The sequence below is a fragment of the Delphinapterus leucas genome, chromosome 11 (genome assembly GCF_059928025.1).
Source record: "Delphinapterus leucas isolate spDelLeu-1000000601 "Yukka" chromosome 11, BTC_Dleu_Yukka2, whole genome shotgun sequence".
NCBI classification, from domain to species: domain Eukaryota; kingdom Metazoa; phylum Chordata; class Mammalia; order Artiodactyla; family Monodontidae; genus Delphinapterus; species Delphinapterus leucas.
The window spans coordinates 34840495-34860834 of record NC_143139.1 but is presented as its reverse complement, the minus strand read 5'-3'; the positions used below and the strand labels follow the sequence as shown (position 1 = coordinate 34860834).

At 35.4% G+C, this 20340-nt stretch overlaps 1 protein-coding gene across 2 annotated transcripts in view; it reads right to left on the bottom strand.

Moving 5' to 3' along the window:
* TMEM117 (transmembrane protein 117) overlaps nt 1-20340 on the bottom strand; it is a 532025-nt gene that overhangs the window by 193229 nt on the left and 318456 nt on the right. For both annotated transcript variants that reach the window (XM_022572405.2, XM_022572407.2), the window contains one exon: nt 6080-6177. In XM_022572405.2, coding sequence (XP_022428113.1) covers nt 6080-6177 — 98 coding nt within the window. The remainder of the gene's footprint in view (nt 1-6079; nt 6178-20340) is intronic.

Genomic DNA, 20340 nt, shown 5'->3' with positions numbered 1-20340 from the left:
TCATACAGGTCACACAGTTGGATATTAGTAGAGCTATTACTAAAACCCTTCTAACTGACATTTCCCCTGATTCTCAGGTCGTTTTTATTAGTTTATTCCATTTATTATTATTATTATCATGCCACTCTTCCACACATGTATGTTAAGACAATAATTGTTTCTTAAAGTGAAATTAAGGAAACACACCCATTTACCATTGCAACAAAAAGAATCAAATACCTAGGAACAAATCTACCTAAGGAGACAAAAGACCTGTATGCAGAAAACTATAAGACACTGATGAAAGAAATTAAAGATGATACAAACAGATGGAGAGATATACCACGATCTTGGATTGGAAGAATCAACATTGTGAAAATGACTATACTACCCAAAGCAATCTACAGATTCAATGCAATCCCTATCAAACTACCAATGGCATTTTTCACAGAACTAGAACAAAAAATTTCACAATTTGTACGGAAACACAAAAGACCCCGAATAGCCAAAGCAATCTTGAGAAAGAAAAATGGAGCTGGAGGAATCAGTCTCCCTGAGTTCGGACTATACTACAAGGCTACGGTAATCAAGACAGTATGGTACTGGCACAAAAACAGAAATATAGATCAATGGAACAGAATAGAAAGCCCAGGGATAAACCCACGCACATAGGGTCACCTTACTTTTGATAAAGGAGGCAAGAATATACAATGGAGAAAAGACAGCCTCTTCAATAAGTGGTGCCGGGAAAACTGGATAGCTACATGGAAAACAATAAAATTAGAACACTCCCTAACACCATACACAAAAATAAGCTCAAAACGGATTAGACCTAAATGTAAGGCCAGACAATATAAAACTCTTAGAGGAAAATATAGGCAGACTACTCTATGACATAAATCACAGCAAGATCCTTTTTGACCCACCTCCCAGAGAAATGGAAATAAAAATAAACAAATGGGACCCAATGAAACTTAAAAGCTTTTGCACAGCAAAGGAAACCATAAACAAGATGAAAAGAAAACCCTCAGAATGGGAGAAAATATTTGCAAATGAAGCAACTGACAAAGGATTAATCTCCAAAATTTACAAGCAGCTCATGCAGCTCAATATCAAAAAAAACAAACAACCCAATCCAAACATGGGCAGAAGATATAAATAGACATTTCTCCAAAGAAGATATACAGATTGCCAACAAACACATGAAAGAATGCTCAACATCATTAATCATTAGAGAAATGCAAATCAAAACTACAATGAGATATCACCTCACACCAGTCAGAATGGCCATCATCAAAAAATCTAGAAACAATAAATGCTGGACAGGGTGTGGAGAAAAGGGAACCCTCTTGCACTGTTGGTGGGAATGTAAATTGATATAGCCACTATGGAGAACAGTATGGAGGTTCCTTAAAAAACTACAAAGAGAACTAACATACGACCCAGCAATCCCACTACTGGGCATATACCCTGAGAAAACCATAATTCAAAAAGAGTCATGTACCACAATGTTCATTGCAGCTCTATTTACAATAGCCAGGACATGGAAGCAACCTTAGTGTCCATCGACGGATGAATGGATAAAGAAGACGTGGCACATATATACAATGGAATATTACTCAGCCATAAAAAGAAACGAAATTGAGTTATTTGTAGTGAGGTGGATGGACTTAGAGTCTGTCATACAGAGTGAAGTCAGAAAGAGAAAAACAAATACCATATGCTAACACATATATATGGAATCTAAAAAAAAAAGAATGGTAATGAAGAACCTAGGGGAAGGATGGGAATAAAGACTCAGACCTACTAGAGAATGTACTTGAGGACACAGGGAGGGGGAAGGGTAAGCTGGGACAAAGCGAGAGAGTGGCATGGACATATATACACCACCAAATGTAAAATAGGTAGCTAGTGGGAAGCAGCTGCAGAGCACAGGGAGATCAGCTCGGTGCTCTGTGACCACCTAGAGGGGTGGGATAGGGAGTGTGGGAGGGAGGAAGATGCGAGAGGGAAGAGATATGGGGATATATGTATATGTATAGCTGGTTCACTTTGTTCTAAAGCAGAAACTAACACACCATTGTAAAGCAATTATACTCCAATAAAGATGTTAAAAAAAATAAAAATAAAAAAAATAAAGACGTTTCCCCATTAAAAAAAAAAAGACAATAATTGTTTCTTGATTAGCTCTTGAACGGTCAAAGTTAAACAACCTTGTTAGACTTGAATAATAACCATGAAGCTCAAAGCAGGAAAACCAGCAGCAGCTCATTTGTTTCTCAGTCAAGAATAAAGTTAATCATGATCAAAAGATGCCCACCCAAACCATGAGAGCACTAGATAAAGTACTTTTTAAAAATATAAATATACTAATCATCAAAAAAACCCCACATAATTTTCTCTGTGCAACAGAATGGAATTGAAGTGGACAGTTGTACACAGATGCACACAGCAATGCACTGTTTTCCAATTTCCAGGCATCTAAGTAATCACAGACCACAGTTTTTACCAAATGCTTTGCCACTATAATACCTGTATTACTATCTTTCCAGCCTTCATTAGTTTTCTTGCCATTTGCTGTCCAGCCCTCAAGACTAAAATTTCTGCTTTCTGCTGTGACAGCACTCCATTTCCAGGGATCAGTGACTGGATACATCAGGATAGGCTGATTTATGTTGCAGTATCAAATAATCCCCCAATCTCAATGGCTTACCATTTGCAGAGGTATATTCCTCGCTCACACTACATGTGTTGTAAAGGGTGCTGGGCTTATCCAGGTCATTCAGGGAACCTGAATGACAAGTGCTCCAGCTAGACACAAACTTCCACAACGGCTACCTAGAAAGGAGCCCCTTTCAGTGCTTCTCGCTGGCAATTAAATGCTTCTACCTAGAGGTGACACAAGCCTCTTTCACTCACATTTTAATTGGTCTAAGCAAGTCATGTGATCAGAGGGGGCAGAAAGGTACAAACCTCTCGTGTGTCTCCAAGGCAAGGAATTGAATTATCCAGGAAGCCCTAATGACCACGAGCTCTCCCAACTCCTTCCTCCACCAATTCCCCGACTAATCACAGAAGAGTGTCTTCCTTATTTTTTAAAAAGTTGAACCTTTGGGAAATATCCCAAGATGCTTCCCCTCAAAATCATATAAATTGTGTCTCTAGAGAGTAAATAAAGTGGGGACATAGAAGCTAATATAAATATCATACTACTTATTTTTTTTATGTCTACGTTTATGTATACATTTACTTCAGACACAGGTGAGTGAAAATGGGTATTGGTAGCCCCTCTGGAAAATAGAACAGTATATGGCATTAACCTAGGATTTTGATTTTAAATTTTTATTCTTTTTAATTAACAAAAGGGCTGGGAATGGGGCTTTGGAAAGGAAGCTCTATAAATAGTCTGCCCTTTCCCATTTAGTATTTTCAAATCAACCACAATTTAGTCTCCTCCCAGGCATAAAGGCCCATGTGTTATAGCAGACTCATCTTTGCACAATTACAGAAAGAAATAGGAACCATTCTTTCCAATGTAGAGACATCTATCACTAAGAATCAGAAAGAACTTAGCCACACAGTTGCAAATGAAATAGTTTCTGACAGGCATTTGTGAGTTAAAGCAGCTACACTTAGGTAAAGGTAAGTTTACTACAACAAAATTGCATGTTGTACTGTTTAAACTCATAATCACATTGCAATGTATAAAAGCTTTCCTTTGCAAAATTTCTTCACAACAGATTTATTATACGAATATGTCTCTCCTTAACTAGGGTAAAACCAAAAGAAAATACCTCTTTTTGAGTGGGTGACACATAGTATGTAAATACGATCTTTTATTTCATTTAAAACCTTGCCAATGATTTCTGTATTTTTATCTCCTAGAGCTAAAAAAACAAATGCCCTTTACACTTGCTAAATCCCTTTTATCTGAAAAGTATGAACAAAAAGGGAGATTTTTTTGCTTCCCACATAATTTCCATGTTCAATATTTTGCATCAGATTTTTCTTTTTTAAAACTATGAATTCTGTTGTCAAGATAATCTAACGGTATGTAACGGATAAAATAGGAAAAAATATGTTCAAAGCGGCATTTAAATTTTCCTCCAGTTGTTTTATGCTCTCCATAATTTGAAATATTACTTCTGAAACATAACAATAAAAATCATCTCTCAAATATATTACCTAATAATCATTAATTTTACAGAAACAATGACTACAAGAATAAGTGTGAATTTTAGTTTGCTCTCCATTTAAGAATATTATCTATTTGTCAGTGACTAATTAAATTATTTTACAACATTCAAAATATGCTTTAGATTATCCATTGGGACTGTGTTATCACATATGTCAAAAATAAACACACTTGTATAAACAGAGATTGGTAATACATAGATTTGAGTAATAACGTTCAAGGAAAATGTACTAAGATGATTAAGGAGAAATCTAGTATGGATTCCTCTCCTCTGAAACAACAATTGCAACTAAGAGTAGCTAATGACAACAATAATAGAGGCATTCAGATATGCATGGCTCATCTTTGCAAATGATATACGTGTGACCTTGGTAACTGGCCACGTTGAACAATAATCAATGGGCTGCCTTCGAAGATACATTAAATGATACAAAATATCTGTAAACATAGTAAGTAGATATTTTAAAAGAGAGACAGTTCATAAAGACTTTTAATATTAGAGTTTATCTCCTTTTAAATTATGGTTCTTAAAACCCCTGTACACAATTCTATAGGGTAGAATGATTTCCCAGAATCTCATGTTCTTGTTTAGCACCATTATCTAAACAAGGATTAAGGATAATCATTTGGAATTTGCACACCGATGTATCCTTTGTTTTTCTAGAGACAGTCTAATATAATGCTTAGTAACTGGGGCCCTGAATTCAGAGACCTATGCTTATAATAATAGCACTTACTTACAGGGTTATCAGGATTAAATGAGTAAGTTCTTAGCATAGTGCCTGGAGCAAAACATATCTGCAATGAATACTTGCTAAAATTATAATATTACATATTATTTAGTCAAGCTACATGGGGAATTTACAAACAGGAAACAATATGAAGTAAATGTGCCATAAAATAGGCCACACTTGACTCTGAGGCAAGTTGTGAATAAACATCTACAAGATCATATTCATTTTTACAACGTTATTGAAAAATCTACTTTTTGTTTACTTGCTGTTAATTGAGTTCAAAATGCCATACATCTGAAGCAACATTTAGTAATAGTGCTAAAGCACAAAGATAGCTTAGAGTGTATATTTTCCCCCAAGTACTTAGTGACCATGACTTTTGTAGCTTGTACATGAAAAAAAATCAACCCTCAGAGTTAGATCCAAGAATAAACAGACTTTTTTTTTTTTCATTTTGAAAGGCAGGTGAACAGAATGCAATTTAGGAAGCACAAGTCATCATCAATTAAAAGGCTTCTGGGTGTTAATGTAGATAACTTTTCATACATTGGGTTGAATCACTGTCACATGGCCTGGTGGAAGTGCCCTTCTTGCTGTCTCTATATTCCTACCATTTCTGTCTAAGCTTCTTCAGATATACATAAATAATGTTGACTCCACAAAAAACAAAGTTCCATAAGACATGGATTGTTTTTTAATTGCAATGATTGGGCTGGAGAGCTAAAGGAAATTATTGGTACACAAAGAAGTGCCAAAGAGCCAGATGTGGTCTGTAGAGAGGTTTCTTCACTGTATGATTTCTTCAAAGCAAAATTATATCCTGTCAAATACACTGGAAATTCAGTACTCACTGGGGACATTTTTATACCCGATTCCATTGATGAAACTTATAGCTTATTTTTGCTGACTCAAAAACCTACTTACCTCTGGTAAAATCTTATTCGCTTTACTATATTAGTAAATGTATCTCTTGTAAATGTGTATATGCAAAAATGTGTAAGCAGAAATTAACTGATAAATAGGATAATGGTTTTCATCATTTTAATGGAGCACAGTGTCCACTAGAAGTGCCTCTCTAGATAGAATTTTATATATCTAAAGAAAACGAAATCCACCCCAAGTCCTTGTGAATGAGGCAAGACATATGCCAATAAATGAAACAATCTCTTACCAGAATAAAATAATCCTAACATTTCCTTTCTTCCAGAAAGCTCTTGCAGATTTTCCCCAATCAGGATAGGGCTTGTCCTGAAGCATCATATCAGTGACCTGAAGCAATGAAAGAAACTTATTTAGCACTTTCAGAAATCTTCCATTCAGGTTTAAATATGTATATAATTCACATTTTGTTAAGAATAAAATATGTATGTATTTTAACATTAGAATATATGCAGAGATGAAAATTAGAAGAATATGCTTTAGTTAAAAGTTTTAACAGTTCATTTGACTTCACATAATGAATGAGCATATTTAAGGCTGTTCAACGTATCAAATAGTGATATTTTCTAAAAAAACATCAAGATTACCTTATCCAAGGAGGCATCTTTAAGATACTATTAACTTCTCCATAGAAACAAAAACATAATAAATAAAATGTCATATTCTTTTTAAGTTTGTCTAAATCAGAAACTCCAAAATTCAAACATTTCCCGATGTGTCTAGATTTTTACGTATATCACTAGTCAAAATATTACCTTCCTTTCTCTCCCTTTTTCCCTTCAATGATGTGTGAGATATAAGACATGAACCCTTTTTATGGCATATTATTCTAATTATCCAGTATTGTTCCAAAAATGTTCCACCTCTTTTTCTCAGGTGCACAAATCCTGCCCGTCTTGGGTAAAGTCACATCACCACTGTGATGTTTTCACCATTCCCTCCAACTGTGGGAGCCTGATTCCTCCAGCTCCATTTTTCTTTCTCAAGATTGCTTTGGCTATTCAGGGTCTTTTATGTTTCCATACAAACTGTGAAATTTTTTGTTCTAGTTCTGTGAAAAATGCCATTGGTAGTTTGATAGGGATTGCACTGAATCTGTAGAATGCTTTGGGTAGTACAGTCATTTTCACAATGTTGATTCTTCCAATCCAAGAACATGGTATATCTCTCCATCTGTTTGTATCATCTTTAATTTCTTTCATCAGTGTCTTATACTTTTCTGAATACAGGTCTTTTGTCTCCTTAGGTAGGTTTATTCCTAGGTATTTTATTCTTTTTGTTGTAGTGGTAAATAGGAGTGTTGCCTTAATTTCTCTTTCAGATTTTTCATCATTAGTGTATAGGAATACAAGAGATTTCTGTGCATTAATTTTGTATCCTGCTACTTTACCAAATTCATTGATTAGCTCTAGTAGTTTTCTGGTAGCATCTTTAGGATTCTCTATGTATAGTATCATGTCATCTGCAAACAGTGACAGTTTTACTTCTTCTTTTCCTATTTGGATTCTTTTTATTTTTCTCCTCTGATTGCTGTGGCTAAAACTTCCAAAACTATGTTGAATAAGAGTGGTGAGAGTGGGCAACCTTGTCTTCTTCCTGATCTTAGTGGAAATGGTTTCAGTTTTTCACCATTGAGAGCAATGTTGGCTGTGGGTTTGTCATATATGGCCTTTATTATGTTGAGGTAAGTTGCCTCTATGCTTACTTTCTGGAGGGTTTTTATCATAAATGGGTGTTAAATTTTGTCAAAAGCTTTTTCTCCATCTATTGATATGATCATATGGTTTTTCTCCTTCAATTTGTTAATATGGTGTATCACATTGATTGATTTGTGTATATGGAAGAATCCTTGCATTCCTGGGATAAACCCCACTTGATCACAGTGTATAATCCTTTTAATGTGCTGTTGGATTCTGTTTGCTAGTATTTTGTTGAGGTTTTTGGCATCTATATTCATCAGTGATATTGGCCTGTAGTTTTTTTTGTGTGTGTCATCTTTGTCTGGTTTTGGTATCAGGGTGATGGTGTCCTTGTAGAATGAGTTTGGCAGTGTTCCTCCCTCTGCTATACTTTGGAAGAGTTTGAGAAGGATAGGTGTTAGCTCTTCTAAATGTTTGATAGAATTTGCCTGAGAAGCCATCTGGTCCTGGGCTTTTGTTTGCTGGAAGATTTTTAATCACAGTTTCAATTTCAGTGCTTGTGATTAGTCTGTTTATATTTTCTATTTCTTCCTGGTTCAGTCTCGGAAGGTTGTGCTTTTCTAAGAATGTGTCCATTTCTTCCAGGTTGTCCATTTTATTGGCATATAGTTGTTTGTAGTAATCTCTCACGATCCTTTGAATTTCTGGGAAATACTTATCATATTTTCTAGAAGGAAGCAATCTGCTGCTATATGACCAATTATCACAGCAGCATGTTTTGGAAAAATGACATTAAGGACAAAGGATTTTCTCAGGAAAATAGCAAGATGAGGCAAAAAACATTTTTTCTGATGCCAGACAGCTGGTCTTTTTCACTCCCAGCTCCAACTCTTTAAGTCATATCATCAGATCAATGTCAGGTCACTTGCAGCTAAATTGGCAGGAGCAGAGACAGTCATTAAAGGGATGTATTCAATAAAGAAAAATCCAATTACCTTCTGCATTAGAGTAATCAAATTCATTTCTGGTGTTGGTCAAGGACAGTCTTTGTGGGAATACATGCAGGAAAGGGGGGACTGAGGACAATGCAAAAATATTGCTGTGTAGCATAAATACAATGTGAAACTTGTTGATGCTTCGCTCCAGGGAAGATTATTAGAATTTGAAATTGCTGGTCTTTCTTTCTAAGCTGGGAGACATTTGTCTAAATCTTTGAGTCTCACAATCCTTCCCTTCTCCTTTCCTCTCTGCTAGGTCTTTGCAAAAAACTCAGAACTTCATTACGCCCCTTATGCCTTGTTGGCAGTCTTTCTCAGTAGAATATAAGCTTATCTTGGGGCTTGAGTATAGTACAATCTGAGCAGGAACATGCATGTTGAGATTTAAAAGTCAGTAAATGATCATAAAAGCAAGTGATCTCTACAGCAATCTAAGTGAAAACTTCGCTCCTCTGTGAGTTTAGCCTATATGACATGGTGGTAACAAGGGCAGCAAGAAGATACAATGGCATCGGTAATATCTGGCATTTGCTGGAGAGCTTCATGGATTACAAAGCTCTTAGATGTATTCTTCTTAAGAATTGTTGTAGCAACTTTATAAAATAAGTCATTATATCCTGCCTTTCGCCCATGGAGAAAGAGAAGTTAGTGAGCAGGGTCACACTTCTAATGTACTGTTATGTGCACCAGCTCTGGGGCCAGCCTCCCTGGCTTCTAATCCAAGTTTTGTCTCTTACTATTTTTTGATTTGGGGCAAAGTAATCAACCACTGTGTCTCAGTTTCTTATTCATCATCTATTGGCACACAATACATGTTAGTAGGTGTTATAATAATTATAGATGTTTATTGTTGATGTCTATCATTCTGCTTCCTGTGACTGTGTTGAATAACTGGATTTGGAGTCAAAGGGATTGACAATCAGTCTCATCTCTTCCATAAAGACAAAACTATCATATATTGAACCGTTAGAAAGTGACAAAGATACAGTACAATGTTAAAATACATTACAGATTAAATTGCTGTGAAAAATCAAAGGGAAGGGAGGTCAGTAGTCCAACTGTACATGTAGGTACTCACATGTAGGTACTACATATAGTTTTATGTTAAGCATGTGATATTAATAAAAAATACTGATTTATTAGGATACAAGGTCATAACATAATAACAATAACAGTAGCTACATAGTGCCTCTCTTGAGATAGCTATTATGCAGTGGAGTATCATTTAAGAGAAATAAGTGCTATGCCATTAATACACGAGCATATACATTAAGGATATTAATGAACAAACGTACACATACAATTTTGCAATGCTCTTTTACAACTTTTCTCTATTTAACAATATATCTTGAGCATTATTATATTTACATCAGTACCTGTAAAATTATTTAAATAGTTTCTTCTTTGTTTCATCTTCTATCCTACATTCTTATGTGCATTTTACTGTAATATAAAAGGTTTCTATTATTTCTGATTATTATCTTTATAATTAAACTTCATTTAATAGATGTATTTTATTATTTCTGTTGATTTTATTTATTCCCGAGTATGAGCATTGACAAAATTATTTTTCTGCTTCTTCTCCCTCTGCCTTCTCCCCCTCCATCACCCTATTGTACTTATTATATTATTTTTCCTATTAACTTTTTGACTCTTTGAATATATTAAGTCCCTATTTTATTTATCATCTTTAAATGATACCTTTTCCCCTCATCTATAAAAGATGTGAACTTCAGAATATTATACTTTTTTACACCATATATCATTTCTATGTTGTTATGGTTTGGGAATACCTCTATATTCTGGTCTATAATCAGAAGCCATGCATTTCTTTTGACCTTAGTTCAAATTGCCTCAACAATCTTTTCCAGTACTACTGCTGGAGTTTTTCCACTACTTCCAATGCCTGAACTTTTCTCTATAACATTCTTCCGGAAGATTTGTGAAAACAATGCAGCCTACAACCAAATTGTTTATTTTCTTTACACGTGACCAGTAATTAGGCTGAGTATAAAGTTACTGAATCACAACTGTTTTCCTTAGAATTGAAGGCATTGTTTTACTTTCTTAACACTGTTGAGTGATGCCAAGAAGCAGTATCAGAAAACTGGAACCAGAAAATTTTTTTCCATCTTTACAGGTAAATTGATTTTTTTTTTTTTTTTTTACGGTACACGGGCCTCTCACTGCTATGGCCTCTCCCGTTGCGGAGCACAGGCTCCGGACGCGCAGACTCAGCGGCCATGGCTCACGGGCCCAGCCGCTCCGCGGCATGTGGGATCTTCCCGGACCGGGGAATAAACCTGAGTCCCCTGCATTGGCAGGCGGACTCTCAACCACTGCGCCACCAGGGAAGCCCCGTGAATCGATTTTTTAATTGCTTGGATGCCCACAGTATTCTCTCTCTTTTTTTTTTTAGTGTAATAATTTTGCTAAGTTTATTGATTGCTGTCTGTCACTTTTCTAGGCACAATTTGCCCTTTAAGTCTAAAGATTCACATGTTTCTTTATTCTATTAAGTCTTTTGGGAATACTTAACCATTACTTTACTTATCCATTTTTTTAGTTCTATTTTTTAGAGACACAATTATGCAGATTCTGGTTTTTTTCTATCTTCTATGTCTACACCTCTTTTTAACTTTTAATTTCACTCACTCAGTCATATCATATCCCTTACTATGATTTTGGGTGTGTTGACTAATGTTTGTGGAGATTCCAATTTGACCTTTTTTTCTCTACATTTTTCTCTTCTGCATTCCTTTCCTGAGCCTACCATCTCTTGTTTCATCTTCTACTGTCTCACACCATCCTCTCTACATTCTTGTATCTTTGCTTTGAAACCTTATTTTATAAAGACAATGATTTAACTAATTTTTTTAATTCACTGGGATATTTTAATCAAAATTTTCCTCTGGCTTGTGGTATCATTTTTCTGGTGGAGGGTTCTTCACCTGTTATTGGATTTTCTTGTTATTTTCTTCCTCTTTTATTCTTAATGACAAAATTCTCGTACTGGTTCCTTTGGAATGGATTGCCTTCTGAATGATGTGAGGTTTTCCCTGGACTAGCATTCTGCAAGACGCTCATGTTGAGGGGTGACAGGGCCCACTCCCAATCAGAACACCCCATCCCCATTATTTCAGGCCTTTCAGGGAGGGCCACCTACTTTGGAGAACTGTTCTTTGCCAACTTGGCCTGAGATCTGTAGTCACCATATGTCCTCTTAGCATTGTCATGAAACATACTTGACAGTCACTACATTTGGCAACCCTCCATCATAGATCATGCTTCTGATTTAGAGATGTGATTTAGTTAGAATCAGATAAAGTTAAAGATAAAGTTAGAATCTCTGACACTTATACTCCACACTCTTTTAGTTCATTGCCCAAATCGTCCTATTTTAAAATGGAAATTCTGTATTGTTATTTAAAATGATTATTAAAAGCCTTTTCATGATGACAGGTATTTTGGGCAACTTTGAGGCCATACCATCAAAAATAATTACTACATCTGTGATATACTTGTCTCCTTGTTTTAATGGTATTCATTAGATGACCTAAATAGCATTCAAAGCTAGTTTTTATTTAATGCTGTTTTAGATTAATGCCTTCCCCAAATACAACTTTATTCAAAACAAAATAATGAAACGTAATATGAGATTTTGTAGGTATTTGAATATAAGGTAATTTCAGATTTTCTGAGAGATTATTCTGAAGCTTTGCTTCATATTCATCATATGTGTAATATAAAAATGTAGTTAGTTTATCTGGCTACCTATATTATTATATGCGTGAATTTTGAAAAAGTGTTTAGTTAATTGAATGGTAAGTATTCTGTAAGAGCATTTATAATTTTCATCTCGTAAAGATAATAGTGCTAGGGGCTTCCCTGGTAGCGCAGTGGTTGAGAGTCTGCCTGCCGATGCAGGGAACACGGGTTTGTGCCCTGGTCCGGGAGGATCCAACATGCCGCGGAGCGGCTGGTCCCGTGAGCCATGGCCGCTGGGCCTGCGCGTCCGGAGCCTGTGCTCCGCAACGGGAGAGGCCACAACAGTGAGAGGCCCACATACCGCAAAAAAAAAAAAAAAAAAAAAGATAATAGTGCTAATAGTTTCCCAATTTAATAGTGTCTTCCATCTCATGAAAATTAGATCAAAATATGCCATCAGCAATGGATGATTTTCATGGATTTCTACAATTACTTTTTAAACACTTGGATAAAGGTCCTTATATAATTGTTACTATGACCAAGATTTGTTTTTTGTTTGTTTTTAGTTCCTTGTCCAGTTAAGAAAGTAAATTGAGATTATTAGTAATGTACTGCCCCACAGCTGCAATATTCTTTTCCTGACTTTATTAATGCCACTTTTATTTAGATTTCATTGAGGCATATCACAGGTACACATTAATTGTACAGAATTCTTTAGATGGAATTATACGCCAGTAATTGGCACTTACGAAGAATGAATAGGCAATTAATGCCAAATTTTCAATACCAAGCAAACCCATATTTTGGCAGGTGTTTTGAAATTCCCTATAGTGTTCATTCAGGGACAGGATGGGAAGTTAACAAGGTTCCTTTAATTTGTAATAGCAAACTTTACTTTTGAGGGCTTTAGCTGCCCAAAGAATTATGGTTCAGGACACAGTGATTTACCAATAGCCAAAGCCAATATCAAAATGAGTGAATCTTCACATACCCAGGCCAAGAGGAGAGATTGCTTATCATTATGAATAACATGAGCATGACAGTGAGTAATAAGTCATTGGTCACAAACCAGGAAATGTCAGCACTTAAGCTGGAGAGGAAGAAAAGATGGTGAGCAGGGCTCCAGTATTTCTTTAAATTGTTCATTTTACTTCTATGCTTCTAAGCAGATTGATGGAAAGTCCTTGTTCATGCTGCAGCCATATATCCCCAAATTCTTCCCAATGTCATCAAAATTATAGTAAGAAGTCTGACTCCATTTTTTTTTTTTTTTTAATATTTGACTGCTGACTACTTTTAAGCTTCACCATCCACTCTTCTCCTTTTGCCCCACATCTGGGTAAGTTGATGAGAAAACCCTAGCACTCCTTCCCTGGGCATCAGCAGGAAGTCCAAACCACGAGCAGGAATTCTCACTCCAGACCCACCCCAAATCCACCATAAAAACCCCATGTCAGTCTCTTTTTCTGACTCCTTCAAGCCATTTTTGGCCCTGTTTGGGAGCCGCCATGCTCTCTGAGAACCTTCATTATGGGAGGAATAAACCTTTTCATACTCTGTTGGTGCAAGTGTGGCATCATCACTGTCAACACTTGAACAAATTTGAGATGGGGTCCATCCTACTTCTACGGAACGGTCACAACAATAGCAAACTTGACATCATCATGACAAGTAGAGAGTTCTTTGTGATTTTTTTCTCAGGTCTACTTTGAGATCCTAACTTTTTGTTATGGAATCTTGGCATCTTCTGATACAAACATATTCTCGTCACCAAACAGCAGTGCAAAAGTCTTCAAATGAACTGAGATACTCCTAAGAGATTGTCAAGGAAACGTCAATGTATTCTTGAAACTCTAGTTCCATGCATCAAAGGCTAATATTATATAAAGACAAAACCTACCTAAGTGACTAAAATGAAAAACAGTAACAACACCAAATGAAGATGAGGGTGTGGAGAAATTGTGGGAGACTATCTCCCATATATTCCAGGAAAGTGAAATGTTACAGAAACTCTGGAAAACAGTTTGGCAGTTTGTTATGAAACTATACATCAATTTCAACACAGTCCAACAGTTGCACCCTTGGGCATTTTTCCTACACAAAAATAAATGTATGATAACACCAACATCTGTACACAAATGTTCATGTCAGCTTTATTAAAAATAGCCCCAAACTGGAAACAATCTAGATATCCTTCAGTTGGTGGATAAATACACGGTTATACATCTGTGTCATGGAATAGTACTTAGCAATGAAAAAGAGCAAACTACTGACACATACAACAATTTGTATGAATTTCCAGAGAATTATGGTGAGTGAAAAAAAAGTCAATCCAAAAGGTCACGTACTTTTCAAATCTATTTAGATTACATTTTGAACAGACAAAATTTTTGAACTGGAGAACAGATTAGAGGTTGCCAGGGGTTAGGAAATAAGGTGTGGCAAAGGTCAGGGGGTGAATATGGTTGTATAAGGCAGAATGAGGGATCCCTGTGGTGATGGAATTGTTCTGTATCCTAACTGTGGTGATGGATACACAAACATACATATGTGATAAAATGGTATAAAACTAAACACACACACACATACACACATACAAATAAGTACTAGTAAAACTTGAGAAATCTGTATGAGACTGGTGGATTGCGCCAATGTCAATATCCTAGCTGTGATACCATACTATGAAGTAACAGTGGGGGAATCTGGATAATGGGTGTATGGGATTTCTCTGTAGTATTTCTTACAATAGCACATGACTCAGTTGTCTCAAAATAAAAGTGTTAATTGAAATTTTTTATAAAAAGCTGATGTGGTATAAAGCCTTCATACAAAATAGGGAGGAAGTAAAAGCTCCCAGCTCTAGCAACAATGTCCTGAATGTAAAGGGAGACTCTGTAGAATGCAAAAGATTTAAAGTGGTTGAATTAACCCTGCAAACATACTCATTATCAGAATATAAGCTCCATGATTGCAGAGATTTTGTATATTTTGTTCACTCTCTGTCCCCATCCTCTAGCATTCTATCTAGTATACTATAGGGTCTCAGTAAACATTTATTGAATGAATGAATAAAAGGATAACTGGATGAATGAGTAAACAAAGGGAATCAATAGGAGCATGGAATGCAGAACAGGCCAGTGGGGAAAGCTAGGATAAATAGTTATTAGTCCAAAGAGCTCTTTCAGAATTCTCTGTTTAGTGGTGATGATGGTGCTAATAGCGGCAGTAGCAGTAGTGGTGTTAGGAGTGTAGTACATGGATGGTAGAATATTCCTTTTCCTCCCAACCCTGCCCCTTCACCTCTTGGAAAGGTAGGAAGACACAGGAGGTATACAGTTAAGATTCCAAAAGAGGTAGAAGTGGTCTTTATCAATGTCTGGAAAAATAAAGAAATCAAATACAATTTCAAACAAGGATATTAAGTCTAAGATGCATGCTACTCACATTATCCATGTGCATAATATATTTGCTTTATTATGAATTTATTTATAGATGAACTAAATAAGGACACACAGCAATCCCCTATTTTAAAGACTGAACAGTAGCACACTTTCATATGCTTTTTTTGTGGTGTTGATACATTGTATAACTCTGGGGGGTAGTGTGTGGTGGCCTCTGGACTTGCACAGTACCCAGCCTGTGCATCTTTATGTAGTGGTCCTGTTTTATTGGTATCTCTGCATTCCTTGTAGCATAGCATTATTTTCTTATCCTCCCTTTTAGGTCACTCTATATGGAAACAAAGTCTAAATGCACTTTTTGACACTAAGGAAATACTGTACTGTACAGGACAACGCATGTAGTTTTTCTCCTATCACTGCCACCTGACCCCCACTACACACACCATACCACATACACGGACACACACATACAGTCAGTCTTACAGAACAGCACTTCCAGCTGAGTCAAAGAAAGAGCCAATGGTCAACCAGAAAGGATTATGCATACTCACTGAGGTACATTAGCTGAGCATACAATTAAGTAAATGGAAAATACGGATGAAATTTTCCTAAATTACCTAGGGATGCCTTGAATGAATTGCTACAAGAAATATCTGAAAATCACTGGCAAACGTCTACTGGTGAACATTAAACCTGGAATGTATTCTACAGATTTTTAGAAGCACAACCAGGATTTCATAAGGCATGAATATTAATGCACCTGCTTATTATCTCCATTGATAGCCTACACTGCTTTTGTGATATATTGCACCTTATTGCTGGATCCCTACTGATTTACAAAGAGTCATGGACTGTTTTTATTATTAAGTAAGGAGATTGGGCATGTTTCAGTATATAGAAGCACTTAGAAAAAGATACCTGACTTACCTGAATACAAAAATATACACAATCTAAAAGTATCTTCCCAGGCAAGGTCTGCAGAGTTTCAAATAGTGTGTTAACAGATGCAGAATAAATACAATGTGCCCCAGTACAATTTGCTGTCAAGCACTTTGAATTATAATATAGAGTAAATGGAAAGAACTAGAATTATTACTGATTTTGCTGAACAAGAAGCCAGCAGAAAAATATTTAGACTATCTTCTGCCATGTTACTCCTTATGAGTGGCTAAATTATCAAATGATAGTAGCTTAATATTACACGGTTAAGCATTTATTTTTGTTCTGTGGCTTGAAGGAATAAGCAGTTTTCAGCATCTATACTTTCCTTATTTTGTTAACATAGATAAGAGATTGCTACTAGAGAAATTAATTATACAAAATAGGCCATAATGTGGTAGCTTTGTGATTGTACATATGAATGGAGGGCCAATAGAAAGACATATAAAAGATGCTTTCAGAAATGTGATTATAAGAACCATTATTCACCAAGCAGCCTTAGAACACAGAAAGGGCAAACATCTCCTTAAAGGGAAAATGAATCTCATTTTAAAGATCTCAGCATTCCAGTTTCTGAGTGAAATGCCTAAAACATGCTAGCTCTAATGACAGAATCAATGGAGTTGGCTCAGTCTCCCAGACCCAGCACCACTATGTAACCTGCCATATTGCTCGCATGATACTTATTAAAATGTTTTAGTCAACTCTGAAAGGTGACAAATCCAAATCTATAGGCCAGTGGGTTGAAAAGAATTGGCTTGTCATTCCTACTGCTAGTAAAAAGTAAGTTCAAGAAAAGGCTGATAAATCAACCATCTGACATAACCACCTTCATTCTGTTTTCAAAATTTGAGAGATTATCAAGTAAGGCAACCACCAAGTAACATACCTTATAAATTTAAGCATTATTTCTATGTTATATTGGTGTCTGATATAATTATAACACTATGGACTAAACGTTTGGGTGACATAACAGCAAGCTCAGAATTCAAAAGCAGTATCCTAAATATGTATCTTTGCAGTGGGATTATTATTTCAGCATTCAGTGTCTAAAACTAAATATTTTCATTTCAAATACAAGTAAAATATTGGTTTTAGAGCATATTTTAAAAATTAAACCTAGGAAGTTGCATTAATCAATATGTTTTCTGTCGTTTTGTTAATATATCACAGACATCTACATATTCAAGATGTTTTGGGCTTCCCGGGTGGCGCAGTGGTTGAGAGTCCGCCTACCGATGCAGGGGACACGGGTTCATGCCCCGGTCCGGGAAGATCCCACATGCCGCGGAGCGGCTGGGCCCGTGAGCCATGGCCGCTAGGCCTGCCCGTCCGGAGCCTGTGCTCCGCAACGGGAGAGGCCACAACAGTGAGAGGCCCACATACCGCAAAAAAAAAAAAAAAAAAAAAAAAAAAAGATGTTTTAATTAAAATTATTAAAATTGCATCTATATCAAAGCACATATAATGTATATTAAGGCATAAAGAATACAAATAAATAGTACAGCATCTTCCACTACGTACCTTGAAAAAACTAGAATAAAAACAAAAACTTTTAAGCCCTCTGTGTACTTATCCCCAGTCAAATTACCTTGGGGTAACCACAATTCTAAATCTTGTATTTTATAATTCCCATTTTCTTGTTTTTCTTTGTGGCTTTATGACATCTGGATGCAACCACAAATGTAATAAAATATTATTTAGTTATATATATTTTGTGTATTTGTAGTTAAACAGAATAATTCAGTGTGATTTTCCTGCATCTGGCTTAGGGTTTTTATTCGCCCTAAGATCTTAATGCTGTACACTTAATTTATTCATTTTCAGTGTTTCTTTTTTTATTGTAAGTGTTATGATGGTGGAGTTATCACTTATTAAATTCTGTCAGTTTATACTTTATAAATTTTGAACGTATGTTATAGGGTACATATTAGTTTAAAATTGTTACACCTTCCTGGTGAATTCATTTTAACCAGTGGTTAACTCTCTTTAACCCTAAAAAGGCTTTATTTTCCCTCCCAAAGGTCTATTTTGCTTGCTATCAATGTAACTACATCAATTTTATTTTGGATACTCTTCCCCTAGTACCTATTTTCCATTCATTTACTTTCAAAATTTCTTTTTCTTTAGATTTGGGGCATGAGTCTTGAAAACAGCATGTGGCAGGCAGAATTCGAAGAATGATCCCAAATGACCCTTGCCTAATTGATCCAGTGAATTCTGCCAACAAGCTGAATGAGCTTGGAAGGGGATTCTTCCCCAGACCCTCCAGGTAAGAGCCCAGGATGGTCAAAACTTTGATTCCAAACTTGTGAGATCTGAAACAGAGAACCCAGTGGAGCTCATGCAGACTTCTGACCTACAGAACTGTAAGCTAATGAATGGGTTTTGTGTTAAGCTGCTAAATTTGTGATAACTTGTTATGTAGAAACAGAAAACTAATATACAGCTTATAGTTTAAAATTGCTTTAAGCTAATCTGTCCATATTTGTCTTTTAAGAAAGTTACATTAGCTGTGCTTACTAATATAATTTATTTCTACCACTTCATTTTTACCTTTATTACTTCAACTTTTCTCTTTCTCCTTCATTTTTGCCTTCTTTCAGATTGACTGGGTTTTTATTTGCATTTAATTTCTTTCTTCTGTATTGATTTCGATGCTATAGTATTTATTTCTATTTACTAGGAATTTGTCCTAGAAATTTTACCCAGTATACATAAATTACTAAAATCTAGTTAATCAGTATCACTACTCTACTCCCAAACAATTCAAAGAACTTATAGTGATTGAATTCTGATCGCCCCTTCCCAACTTACATGCAAATTTGTCTAGAATTTTAGTTCCATCTGGCTTTTATTACCACCTGCTTATTTTTAACAAATAAGTCATTATAGTTAATTTTTCACAGTCATTTTTTGCTTATATTTAAAAGCATATTAAACATTTTTTGTCCACAAATCTCTTCTAGCATCTCAGATTGCCTTTTTAGAATCATTATTCTTATATCTTCATTGTAATGTTGCCTTGAGAAGTTTCTTTAGTGAGTTTGTAAAGATAAAGTTTGTTTTACATTTTTCTGAAAATTTCTACTTGGCTGGTATTGTTACACAAGAGTTTTTATGGGCTTTACTGTTCTAAGAAAATTTTCTTTTAACATATGGAAGATATTCTCCTGGCCTCTTTTGTTGCTGATTACAAATCGTCAATCTTTCATTTCTTTATAGGTAATTTGTTTTGTTTTCTTGTTACTTTTAAGGTTATTTTTCCTTTGATGATATGTAGTTTCACTCTCACTTGTCTAGGGGTGGACTTTTTTTCCTATTTTTAATTTGTTGTGATTCTGGAAGCTGAAAATTTGTAAAATCTAAGCTTTTTTTTTTTCCTTCAAATATTGCTTCACCCCATCCTATTTCCACCTTCTGGAATTTTGATTAGATGCACATAAGAACTTGTCACTTCATGTCTCTTACCTTCTTTTAAATATTTTCTATTTCTCTGTATATCACTATGGAAAAATATATTTCAGATGTATTTTATACTTTAATAATTATCTATCTTTGTCTAATATGTTCTTTAACCCAAAAATAATTTTTCATTTCAATCATTATGTATTTTTATTCCTAAAAGTTCTGTTTGGGTCATTTTCAAATTACCCAGTCTTCCATTCCTTAGTTACATTTTCAATTCCTTCTTTATTCATTTGAATATATTATTTGAAAATACATTTTTATGTGCTATATAGAACATTCTAAAAACTAAAATCTGTGTGGGTCTGTTTCTGCTAGTTGTATTTACTGCTGTTACTC